We start from the raw sequence: 13,225 nt of genomic DNA, 5'->3' as shown, positions 1-13,225 counted from the left end.
GTATACGACTGCATGTTCATGAGACTATATTAGCACAGGGTGAGTAGGTGAATAAATAATGGCTGAATTTACATTTTTGAGTGAACTATTCTTTTAAAGCCATGAACACACGCTCTGCCTAAATTTAAGTCCGATTTAGTCTCATTATAGTGCACTCAGAAAGTCCATTCACAGACCATATGCACAACCATCACAAAATCCCAAGCTCCAATCTTTAATCAGCATAATATTATTGTGCTATTATTTCAGATTTAGCCAAACCTAAACATCACATAGCCTAAAAAAAGCTGTAAAAAGTGTAGTTGGTCATTTTACTGTTGGTTAGGCAGCTCTTTTAGTCTAAGTGGATGGTTTTTGGCCACAATATCTTGCAATGTGGAACAAAAAACATATTTAAGTGACTACTGAAATCTGCCAGCATGTGTTTTTACAGCTTCCATATGAAGGAACCAAGTATCAATGGTTCCTGTACATAGAAGACAATTTTAATGAAGGTCTTGGTATTGACTAGAACTAGTATCAGTGCACCTCTAATAAAAATAACTGCAAGCAACTTTAACAACAGCAAAGAAAAACATGTTATTAGGACAACATGGGACCTTTATTGATACACAGATGGGAGGAAAAAGTGAGCGAGCAAAGAGAAAGAGGGTGTGCGCCACCAAACTAAATAATAAATAAAATAGCACACGTGCAAAAGCAGTAGTGGGTTCTTGTAGGGCATGTTCATTGTTCAGAAAAAGCCACTACAAAACTTTTCATCCGTTACACACTATGCACTATAAAATGTCCACAAGAACCAAGCACCCCAAGCAGTGACAAGCATCAGAGCTAAGCCCCCATGATGCTTTCTGGCTGTTAAGGGCAGACCTGGGCTGACAGGAAGAGGAGGAGCAGGAATTGGGAGGGGTTGCAGCACTGCCTAGAGATGCCCTCACACGGGACTGGTAGAGCCGCTTAGCCAGGTCTTGCTCATACTGCCTTACGTCCTCCTCTAGACCATAAGGCCTTGGGAGCAGCAAGTAAGAAAGTGGAGAGGATAGAAAACAATAACACACAAAGAAAAGGGAAGAGAGGAAGGAGCACAGATGAAAGGAAATACTCTGTAATGGACAGTATAGATTAAGGAGAGGTTTACATTGAAACTGAGGGCCATCAAAGACAAATGCACAACGCATATCTGTGTGTATAAATATAATGTATATTTTATCTATTTGAACAATGTGAAAATGTCTTTGAAAGCCCTGTTCATCAAGGGGAAGACATTAGAAACAGGGTAAGTTTTTACTAAAAGCCTGGAGAAAAAGATGAGATTAAGGCACCACAAGTGGACAGCTCTTTCGAGATCAGCGTTACAGAGGAATGGATGAGACCGGAGAGCAAAATGCTGATACATTTTCATATAACACATGAACACTGTGGCCATTATACCTGGCTGCTCTCCACATGGCCCTCTTCTCTGCTTCCAGGGCTCGTTTTTCAGCAGGAGACAGCTCCTTGTCCATAGCGACGGCAAGCTCCGGGCTCTGCATGCGTAACCGATCTTGCTGCCTACGCTCTGCCTTGGCCGTCCGAATCGGAGCCACAGATTCACCGGGATAAACTGGGATCAAACTATTAAGACAAACACTGGGTTCAAGCATTTCAAATATCCTGAACCATCACCAAACCGTTTAGCTCTGAGAATTAGCATTCACCCCGTCATGGAATTAGGTCTCTGCTCCAGTCTGAAGCCGTCTTCCATTGAATTTCGCTGGGAGTCGCCTTTACCGTCGACAGAGGAAGGACTGGGGAGCGAAAGCGACAACTTTACTAGGGATGCACTGATGTATTGTTTAGCTGATAAAAGCAATTATCTGCAAAATCGGACATTGACCGCTAAACAGCCGCTGATTAAGACAGACGTATCCTCCCAATCAAAAGGGGCAGAGAAACATAACAGACTGCAACTCATACGGTGTGTGAAGTTTATGTCTCTTGCATGCAATTAACAATTTCATGCAATCTCACTTTAACACAGTTTTACAAAATTGCGCCGCTATTTGACCCTATGCCAGGGTTGCCAAGTACGCAGTTTTTACATCCATTAATTGTAAATAGCTGTGCTATTTCATATATTTTTACAATATTACTGTTTCTACTTTATTTTCAATCAAATATAGAATTCAATCAAATGTAGCTTTGGTGAGCATAAGACTAGATTTAAAAAAAAATATCTTACTGACCCCACACTTTTGAATGGTAGTATATATTTTTGTTATGCATTTATATTATTAATCATCAAAGATATCAGGATGGGAGTTTTAGATGTTTTGAGTGTGTTCTGTAGTCAAAATTACAATGATAAAATACTACCTAATGAGAACAACTTTGCAACTATGAAAATCTAGCAAATGATTCAGCAAAAGCATAGCTCACCCTGAGCTGCCACAGTGGCTGGGAGGAGTGGCACTATAGCTTGGAGGTGTGGCACACTGCCGTGGAGATGGGGAACTGTGACTTCCCAAGCTCTCCACCTTGTACTCCACACCATCAAGTATAACCTTTCCATGAGCCTTCATATCTGCCACCTGTTTTGCCAGATCTTCCTCCTCATCCTCCTCATCTTCATCCAGCATATACTCTCGTGCACTCTGTTCAATTCGCTTTGCTGAGGAAAGTCATTGATGCACAATTTAGCATGATTCACCCATGAACTCAAGTTACTGTACACTTTACAACTACACAGACACAAACCTTCTTCCTCTTTCATTTTCTTCAGATCCTCTTCTCCCACAAGTGAGATGCGAGGTTTAGGTTTGTCTGGTGTCTGCTGCTTCACATCAATCTCAAAATATTTCTGTCTGTCTCTGAAAGAGCGCTGCTCTGGACTATCTCTGCCAAAAGAGGGGGGAGTCTGGGAGAGAGTGAGTGAGAGAGAGATACGGACATTCAAGTTTCAGATCAATTATAAAGTACGATTTACATGCAACCAAATTTTACATGCATCCGGCATGCAAGAGCAGCTCCCATGATGTTCTGAAATTAAGACAATGAGTAAGAATTTGCACAAAAGTACCAAATATTTGCTGACCCACCACCATGATGATGCAGTGATTGCATAAAATTGCTGCCATTGCAAAAAAGACTAAAATTATTGCTCTCCTGAAGCCTTGTCACCAACAATAACTGCCTTGATTCAGAGCAGAACACCGATCGAACACGTTCCCGTTCTTTACCGAAATGCATGCTGCCGGATGATCTGGCTTCTTGACATTTCGGACACACATGAATTGCGTTAATTGTTGTGGTTCGAAGCGACATATACACCTGCACCACCACCTCTCAAGCTCAAAAGCATCCAAAGTGTCAGAGTGGTTCTGCTGGAGAAGAGCTGGGTACCTTCGACTCCATTGAGGGGCGAGACAGGCGTGGCACGGCTGCCAGGCTCCTGTACTCGTGGCGGTCAGATGAGAGGGAGGGACGAGAGCTGAGAGGACCACTGCCCTCACCATCACCCTCATCCATAAACACCTCATTATTCAGCTCAGGCTGAAAGAGCCATCACGTACAGCATATCAACATCACGCTTGCAAACAATGTTGCGTTCTTAAGTTGTGGTGAGTCAATACACACCAAATAAGGGTTATGTGTCAGGCTCATACCATCATGTTGACGAAAGGCTGGAATACACTACAGGACTTTTAAAATCTGAAGAGATTTTAATCATACACTAGCTGACTTAAAATAAAAAGGGCATCATACACTAAACAACGGAGGATCACACACTAACAAACTGTCAAACTGTTCTGTCGACAAACTCCCGCAAAACCATGTGGCTCATTGTTAGGAGACACATAAATGAAAACAATATACATTCTAAAATGTATGGTGCAAAATATCAAAAATGTTTGATATCCTCCGATGGAGGATGGAGTCATAGTCTGAAGCTTGAAAAAAATCTGTCTATGTCCACACAAGTGACTGGCCAAAATCTGCAGACTGACTTTCAGCAACTAGCTCTGATGCTTCCGAACTGACAATCGGAGCAAAAACCAGGGATAAAGTCATGTAGTGTATTCCAGTTTAAAACAGCTCTTTAAAAATGTTACGGATTACAAAGATAGAAGACATACCTCTGGTGACGGTTGCTTTGCACTGACATTGTTCCGTGGAGCATAAAGATCCTAACAAACGAGAGTGAAAAGGAAAGATGATTCAGTTAAGACACACTTGAGACAAAACAAGTCCTGTTGGATGAGAGGACACACTTTACACACTGGAAGGAGTCACAATATCAAATCAAGAACATCAAACAACCAAGTGACAGATGAATGACGCACATTAGTGACCCTGTGAAATGAACTCCTGGATTTGACAGCACCATACGAGTGACTCATGCACAACAACAGCAAATAGGAAACAAGCTCCCAAAGGAACAAGTGTCCAATGGGAAGACTCCTCAAACAGGAAGTATGGGTGACCAAGCACTGGATTACGGGGGAACCACACATGCTCACAACCTTGAGGAGCATTTGTCCTACCTGTGGGGGTTCCAGTACGGCCAGGGAGTGTGGCACAGCTGCGAAGGCCTTATATACCTGCTTGATATTGATGGGGTATTCCTCATGTGTGTCAGGGGATGGGGCACGAGGCTGTACGAGGGGTTGGGGAGAGGGGGTCGAAGACGGAGGGGTGGAGGGGTAGAGAAACAGACAGAGGACAAAAAGGATGGAACAGCTAATGAGAGACAGAGCAGCAAAGGCAGAGCACAGGAGGAAAATGCAGGGCTAGACCGCATGCAGCCCACTCGCCAATGTCAATGGAAAGATGGAGGGAGGGGAGAGGAGAGGAGAGGAGAGGAGAGAGATTGATAGTATGAGGGAGGTCTGTGGTTATGGTGACTGGGGCAAACGACTCTGGACGATATTTTAGTTTACACTGGTATCCTGAGATAATGTGAGTGTAAACCTTGCTGTGCAAACAATGTGGTTTGTGTGATTAGGGAAAGAAAAAAAATCCAAAAGAAGTGTCTTGATAGAAAACAGGCACAATGTTACTTGCAGTGAGAAGTTGATATGTCTTTGTTTTCTAAACAACCCGTATCTTTGACCTGGATTATGGTGTGACCATTTGTTAGGCTTAATAGGCACAGCGGTAATCACACCTTGGAATATATATGGAGAAAATAAAACAACAGTTGCGTTCTGTTGGTCTTTAGGCATTGGTAACTGAGGATGAAGGGGGAGCCTCATTAGGGTTCAGACAGTGGTGAGGGATCTTACAGTGGTCTGAGAGCTGATGGGAGAGAGGCCATGCTGGAAAGGGTTGGGACTGCTGTGGCCATCCTGACTGGCTGGAGACACAGCGGGTCGCACCCTAGAGAGTGGCTGGATGGCACCAGGTTTAGTCTAAAAAGAGAGAGAAATTAAATAACAGTAAATCCAACTATCCACCATTTGGGGAGCAAGATGCTGAAAGTACTATAGCTAAAACACTTTCCAGTGACCTTTACTGTTTTTGACATTTTGCATTTGCATAATGATTGCAAGTTTAACATAATATGGTCGGTAATGTAATTCAAATTAATATTAGCATGAACTTGCTCTAGTATATATTACTAGATATCGACACTTTTTGACACTCACTGATGATGTACTATCCTTGGTGTTTGCATTTGAAGGGAACTGAATGTTTGACTGAAACACACAAAAAAGAAAATGATGAACATGATGTAAAAATTAGTGAACGAAAGAGAACGTTTTCACATGGGATTTGCCGTTTCAAGTCCAGTAACTGCACATGTGGGCTTTATTATATTATATTATAATTCAAAAGATTGGTAAGAGTAAAATAGAGTAAAAAGAGTAAAAACTTTTTTTTTATCATGGTTTCCAGAAAAACATGTTTTCAATTAATATTAATAATAATAAGAAATGTTTCATGAGCATCAAATCAGATTATTAGAATGATTTCTGAAGGATCATGTGACACTGAAGACTGGAGTAATGATGCTGAAAATTCACCTTTACCATCACAAGAATAAAATATTTTTTAAATATATTAAATAGAATTATTATTATAATTTAAAATGTTTTCTGTGTTTACTGTATTTTTAAATCAATCAAATTGAGCCTTGGTGATCATAAGATACTTTTTTATTAAAAACCTTTTTTTTTTAAATCCCCAACCACAAACTTTGAACAGTATGGATATGGATATTATAATTTGGTACATTCACTACATATGATTCCCAAGGTCTTATTACGCAGTGTTAATTTACAAAGCTGTAGTTACATGCTCAGTTGCTTGGTTTGGTGTAAATACTATAAGAGTCAAGCATTTCACTGCTGCAGAGAGCATGAAAAGCAGGACATGCTCAGTTACAGTCAGGCTCGTACACCATTCCTCTCTTAACATCTAATGCAAAGCCAAATGGAGCTAGTGCAGGCCATACAAGGGCTAGTCAGCCCACTTACATATCGAACCTCTCTTCCAAGCATCGCAGAGGAAGATTTGTGGGACTGCTGAGAAATATGGAAATGTCATGACGACGGGTGGAGTCAGAGCACATAGGCCATCAACCAGAATACTAACTTAATGAAGACATTAACTAGACCTGTAAAAAGTAGACCTGATAAATCTGTACAGCCCTCCCAATGGAAAATGTTTGACAGCCACATGAAAACAAATGAGAAAAGAAAGGGCTGATAATGAAAAGGGAGTGAAACCGATTTAAGTGGGACTGACCTGCGAGTTGTGTGGAGAGTGTGCAGCATCTCGGACAGGACTGTCAATCCTGAGAAGCTCAGACGGTGAACCCTGAAATACAGAAAAATTAACACATCACTAGAGCAAGTTGAGGTCTGCCATTTCCAATAAGCAAAATTTGCCAAATTACAAAGTTTTATAGAAGCAGTTAATCTTGATTTGAGAGTAACAACAGCAAACCATAAACAACTGCACTTGATGACAAATGTGTTGTATTACGTGCCTCAGATCATTTGAAATCAAGCAGTGATGCCATAAATATGCATTCTTACAAACAGTGTCTACAACAATGTCATGCTACATAAAACATTTTAAACGTTTCTTTAAAAAAAAAAAACAGTGTTTTAAGTTCCTGTAAATGGCTAGTGGCAGGTCTGTATTTAAGGTGAGAGGCCTTAGCCCTTCACTCTTTTTGTTCAGCACCTGTTGATTTCACATTCAAAGCATTCTCAGTCACTCTGGGAATGTTTAAATGCCTCAAGACCATACGTTAAAGCACAGTACAAAGTCCCATTTTTGCATCCGTTCCATTTTCAGCTTCACCTATTTTCTAAACATGGGAAATGTACATAGACATGTATTTTTCTGTGAAACAATTTTACAACCTAAGGATGTTTTCAAAGACATTGATAAGTCTAAAGCAGCTATTCAAGTCTTTGGATGGCCTTTGGGATTAAGGTGGTATGTTAACTCTAAATAGCTACTGATGACACACCATGCTTGACCAGAAACACACTCAGTCACAAAACACACTCCTCAAGGCTGCTTGCCTTGCTGTACAACCAGGGTTGCAGCTGCCCATGCCTGCCGTAACCCACAGGTGGCCCTGATAAAATGCGCTCCTCAGGAGGGCAGCCTTTGCCCTTGCGATTAGCCACAAGGAAGGGGTTTTCACTAAAGCAGATTGGCTGGGAGTCCACAAGACATTCTTCTTCCTGGTTAGTTTCTTGTGGCACTCCTAGAGCTGGGAGTGGGTCCCATGTGTCGGCTTGGGGCTGTTTTAAAGCCGCTGAACTTGCGGCTGGGCAGACTGGAGATGAAGGGAGGGCAATGGGCTCTACATGGTACATAGAGGCATGGACTTTCTCAAAACCCAGGGGATCTACAGGGCCAGCTGGCATGGCAGCCTCCATTGTGACGAATGCAGCAAAGGAGGGAGAAAACTGAGGAATGAGAGAGAGAATGTGGTCGACAGAGACAAAAGGCAGAAATAATGTGAGAATGAAACAAAGACAGATAAAAGAGCAGAGCAACTAATGATGCATAAATGGGACAGGAAAATGACATGAGAATGAGAACACAGAAAATGTAAAAGAAAAGAAAAGCAGTAAAGAGTGAAACAGTTGGGTTTAGTCTGGCAGAGTTGGGAAGAATCACAGCCATGCTAAAGTCACAAACATCTACCGGTCACGCCAATTCAGATGAGTGAGGCGCTAAATACAGCTATCCCATCATCCTGAGACATCTCACAGTGAACAGTCACTCAATCCTGAACATTTGCACTAATGTGCTGTGTGCTTTAATATAGACTTTAGGCTTGATATGTCCTGTGACAGACTCAGAGAAAAATTTCAGAGAAAACTTAATGTGAAAAATATAATCAATGAATTCAATAACCAGGGAGCTGTTTTTCCATTTCAGTGCTGTGTTATTTTAGTATTAATTATATAATATTATAGATTTCATTAATATTTTGAATTAACCTTGATGTTTATATATTCACTTTTCATTTTAGCAATTTTGTTGTACTTTTGTCATTTTGTTAGTTTTTGTTTTTTAAAAATATTTCTTTATAGCTTTAATTCATTTTTACTTCAGTTATAGAAAATGTAGTACTTAAGTACTTAAAAGTTAATTTCCAATGCAACAAGTTTTTTTTATTTTTTTATAAACGATACATTTAAATCTTTTCAATTAAAGAATAGCTATTTTTAACAGTTTAGTTAAAAATAACGTTTCAGTTTTGACGTAGTTACTACAGTTTGCCTTAGTAAGGAGGTATACACAATTTAAAATCTTTTCACCATCATGAACGTTGAATGCTTGCTTTGAGACAACTGAAGTTTAAATATACAACCTAAATTAATTCATAAGTAGTTCTTACAAGTGCAAGTAACTACAGAGTGGACACTAACCACAATATGCAACTTTACGAATAATTATAAATCTGTTCTCTGATTCGCATCACAGGGAAAAAAATGCTTCAAATGTGGCTTCACAAACAGGTGCAGTTGGTGGCACATTGTGATGCTTAAGTTGTGACCGTCACACACAGTTAATGGCCTCATTCTAATAAAAAACTTCATTCGATGGCTCTTGTGTGCAGATAAAAGTCACTGCTCTACAAAATTGCCGTCTCTATAAATAGCCGCGACTAAATGGTTCTTCATATACCACGAAAAACGGTGCGGTAGTGTTTCCCTGTCTAAGAGCAGTCCACCCCCTCTCCATGCCTCTCTTAACTTTGCTAACAGCTGCTAGTGCCATGTAGGTTATACATTACTAGAAAATAGACACAGGCTAAAAATTAAAGATAAAGAGGCAAGGAATATATCAAGGAACATCAAAATACTAAAATTACAAAGCTCAAATTACATCTACTACATTTTATAACCTTTACTGAACATCACTAAAGGCAATACATCGCTGTAAGTGGGATGTTTGTGTGGAACTAACATAATACAATTTACTGACTTAGCTCAAACTCAACGTCCAACAACCAATAGATACTGTTATTAGTTCAGTAAAAGATAAAACACTCGGAAAAAAAGAAAAAGAAGAAAAAGTAGTAAAGAAGGAATGAGTGATAAAGAAATAACAGAAAAGTCAAAGAGTTGTAGAGTAATAGCAGTGGTACACTCACAATACGATGACAGGAGCTGATTCCAAACGGCTCGACTCTAGATAACTTAACTGTCAAGATCTTCCAGGGGTCCCTCATTCTCAATGGCCACACCCACCCATTAAACCATTCAACCAATCAGCTCACAGCACACATTTTAAAATAACTTGAGCTACTGTCAGCTGTCGGCCAGCACCTCCCCTCACTACCCCTCAAGCACTGGCAAATACAATCTGTATTTTGTCAGAGGTATGGCTGGAATGACCAGCAGCTGGACTGCTTCACCTTTGGCACTACTAGTAAAAGGAGCACTACTAAGCAAATGTAAAGCTTGACCTCAATGTTTCAGAAGACCAATACACACATTCAAGCATCTGAGGAAATATGAGCTGACCCATAAGTTTTGTGCTTTGTTACTTTTAATAAGTAACAAAGACTAAGCTTTTAAATTCTGCCAATTTTATCACAAAATTCAAACATAAATGTAATTTTGATGCTCTTTAATGTAGTGTGACAGAACGATCTCTGCAGCCGCCTCAGCTCAAGCGGCAGAGCGGCGTACAAGTGTGCCCATCAAATGCCCATGAAATGTTTCATGTCTTATGTTATCTCTCAATCAGTGTTTCGACCGCAAAAAGTGTCAATAAAATAGCTTGTAAACAATGATACATAACTTTGTATTTACCTCAGGGAAGCTATTCAATATCCATAAACTCGTCAGTTAATTAGAAATAATAACTCTACATATGTAAAATACACTGTTACATATTTATAATATTTGTACCGGTTAGTGATGTCTTATTGAATGTATGTTTGAATAAATCAGTCACGAAGAAAAAAAACCCCGCGATGACAGCCATCATCATTTATATAAAAACTGCCCCAAAAATGTAAATGTTTCTTATTGTTGATTATTATATCTAAAAATAATTAGCAAGATAATTTAATAGTTTAGACTCTGCTCATTTGAACCTTTAAAGTACCCCTATTATGAATTTTTGAAAATGACCTTTCATGCAGTGTGTAATGTAGCTGTATGTGAATGTAAACAGTCTGCAAAGTTGTAAAGCTGAAAGTGCATCATAAATAAAAATTTATCTCAAAAGAAAGAGTCGACTCTGAACCGCTCAAACGAGTCGTCTGGTGTTCGAATCTATTTTCGAAGTTCACACGTCACGACTTACTACATTCTGTGTGGACAGGACATCTTGCTGTATGTAGCTCATTCGTGTGGATATCATGTCGTCAAGAAGACGCTTGCATCTCTTGTCTCTTGCGATGGAGGTTCAGGTTGAATGACTAGTTCTTCCGATGTTTCATCATCAGACTCGCACTCGGATTGATATGGTAAAATCGACGTCATCGTTCGTTACCGTTTTTAGTGTACAGTGTACAATCGCTGAGCTGTAAGAAACCTCCGGATGGAGCTGAAGTTCAGTTATGGCAATGGCCGTTTTTGTTTTCGACATGCGCTGTACATGATAGACCAATCACAACAGACTGAGCTGTCTGGCCAATCAGAGCAGAGTAGCTCACGGAAAGGAGGGATTTAGAGAGACTGATTCATCCATGGAGTCGTTTGAGAATCACTGAAAAATGTGATGTGCAATGTTTATTATGAGAAAATGAAACGTTTTTTTGACCTTTGATGCATGTAAACCTGTTGTAGGAGACCTCCTAAACAAAATTAGGAGACTTTAAAATAGCATTATAGGGGCACTTTAATGTTATTAGTATTGTACCAATTGACAGTATAGTTTGCAGATTTAATTGAGAGACTTTCTTTCCGAACTGATTCTGATATATATCCAAATGAACTGAAATTGGAATCGAATCAAGAGGTTTTGAATTGAAATCGAATAGAAATAACTGAATAAACTCTGTGTCAATACTCAGCCCAAGTCTGCAGCGACAAAGGCTCATTTCATGGACGTGCAGCAGCCAGTGGGTGTACGCACTTTATAAGGAAGCATTTGTTTGGAAATCCTTACCTGGCATTTACGTCCAAAAGTCTTGCAAATATTTTTTTTCTAGATGCTTTCTAGCCTATTTACTAAAACAAGATGCTACATGTAGGTACTTACTCTGTTAACTTTCTGTAGACTAGTCGTAGGCAGAGCCGCCAGTGTCTTGTAGTCCAGTTTCAATGGCCCAGTGCTCAAATTCTGTAGAGAGAGCATTAGAAAGATTACATTGAAAGATATTTGTTCACTGAAAGAACATGTTCAACAATCTTCTGAATTTTATTTAGACTTTTCATTAAGCTTTGAGTATGAGGACACTGTATCTAAAGAGCTTCTAATGTTCAGAGGTTCAGACATGACTCATTTGTTCATGTTCAAGGTGACGGCTGGTCCCGTGTTTCACTCCTGGAGCCCTACTGTGGGCCGTTATGACAGGGAGGGCATAAGGCCTCACCTCAGTTTCCTCCTCCAGCAAGCGAGTTGCCTCCTCGCGCTCCAAGCGCATACGCTCCTTTACCAAAAGAGGGAGGGTAATAAGGAGGGAGTGGGGGGTGGGTTGGTGAAATTTACCCAATCACACACGCACACATTTTACCGACACAAATATGGACACACACACATTCAGATGACATCCATTGCACAGATGGGGATGAGGTTTAGGTGACAGAGTCATGGATGAAAAATAAAATCAGGGAACCATGTAGACACGAGAACATATTTAATGAAGGAGATGAATGGAATTGAGTAGAAACGAGATGTGATGTTTGGAATGAGCAACACCCAAAATCATTCAGAATGGTTTGGGGGAAAAGTGGGGCATAAGATAAGAGAAAGAGAGAAGAAAAGGACAGATCCAAATATATTAGTTATAGTTATAGGGGAGATTCGGAAGTTGTTGTCATTTTAATAGCAATTGTTATTATGATAATAATCTGTTATGACAAAGGCGATCTGGGGAGGAAATTACTCACCACTTTTTCCATCTCCTCCCGTTCCCACTGGGACGTCTCTCTTACCATTTCTACCTCCTGCAGGAAAGTTCAGGCAGAAGAATTAGGGGTGGGAATTGGCAAAAATGTGACGATTCGATAGTATTGCGATATTTGGGCCACGATTCAATATTATTGCGATTCTTAATATATTGCGATACAGCAAGTATTGCGATTCGATTCTGCGATATATTGCGATTCATGTTCAAAGGCATTACAAAAAATGAGGAAAATAAGACTGCTCAACTCACTTCAAATGTCACATTAATTCTGTGAACATTATCTTCTACACATTTACTGAAGTGCAACTTAGGAGGGTAGTGCAAAAACATTGTCGTTGAACATTCAGGACACAGGATCTTATTACAGAACATAGCCTAATTATATGAACACCACCGCATTAGCACCAAAAACATGGAGATTTGTATTTTAGAGAATAATTGCATAACCTATTCGATATTCTATAATTAAATAAACTAATCGAATATTCAAAAATCGTAACTCATCCCTGCATGTAATCTCTTGTCCCCCCCCCCCCAAATTTTTTTGCTCAAATAAACACTAAAAATTTTTATTTCAATTTTCAAAACAACCCCCCCAACAACCGCAGGTAGTTGGTCCACTACCACCGCAGTGGTAAAAACTGCCACCGTCATAGCCCTATAACCCGAAAGTAAAAC

At 39.9% G+C, this 13,225-nt stretch overlaps 1 protein-coding gene across 29 annotated transcripts in view; it reads right to left on the bottom strand.

Moving 5' to 3' along the window:
• scrib (scribble planar cell polarity protein) overlaps positions 1-13,225 on the bottom strand; it is a 96,296-nt gene that overhangs the window by 7,518 nt on the left and 75,553 nt on the right. For 5 of the 29 annotated variants that reach the window (XM_079867022.1, XM_079867026.1, XM_079867020.1 and 2 more), the window contains 11 exons: positions 12,528-12,584; positions 11,677-11,757; positions 6,730-6,801; positions 5,628-5,678; positions 5,265-5,390; positions 4,116-4,166; positions 3,382-3,531; positions 2,737-2,896; positions 2,419-2,650; positions 1,698-1,787; positions 1,432-1,614 (listed from right to left, as the gene is read on the bottom strand). In XM_079867022.1, coding sequence (XP_079723148.1) covers positions 1,432-1,614; positions 1,698-1,787; positions 2,419-2,650; positions 2,737-2,896; positions 3,382-3,531; positions 4,116-4,166; positions 5,265-5,390; positions 5,628-5,678; positions 6,730-6,801; positions 11,677-11,757; positions 12,528-12,584 — 1,253 coding nt within the window. Of the gene's footprint in view, positions 1-870; positions 1,009-1,431; positions 1,615-1,697; positions 1,788-2,418; positions 2,651-2,736; positions 2,897-3,381; positions 3,532-4,115; positions 4,167-4,523; positions 4,635-5,264; positions 5,391-5,627; positions 5,679-6,458; positions 6,507-6,729; positions 6,802-7,520; positions 7,914-11,676; positions 11,758-12,010; positions 12,068-12,527; positions 12,585-13,225 lie in introns of all 29 variants that reach the window. The other 24 variants (XM_079867033.1, XM_079867029.1, XM_079867027.1 and 21 more) reach the window with 16 other exon arrangements.

Source organism: Squalius cephalus (genome assembly GCF_949319135.1).
Source record: "Squalius cephalus genome assembly, chromosome: 3".
Taxonomy (NCBI): domain Eukaryota; kingdom Metazoa; phylum Chordata; class Actinopteri; order Cypriniformes; family Leuciscidae; genus Squalius; species Squalius cephalus.
Note: the sequence above shows the minus strand (reverse complement) of the source record. Positions and strands in the feature narration are given on the sequence as shown.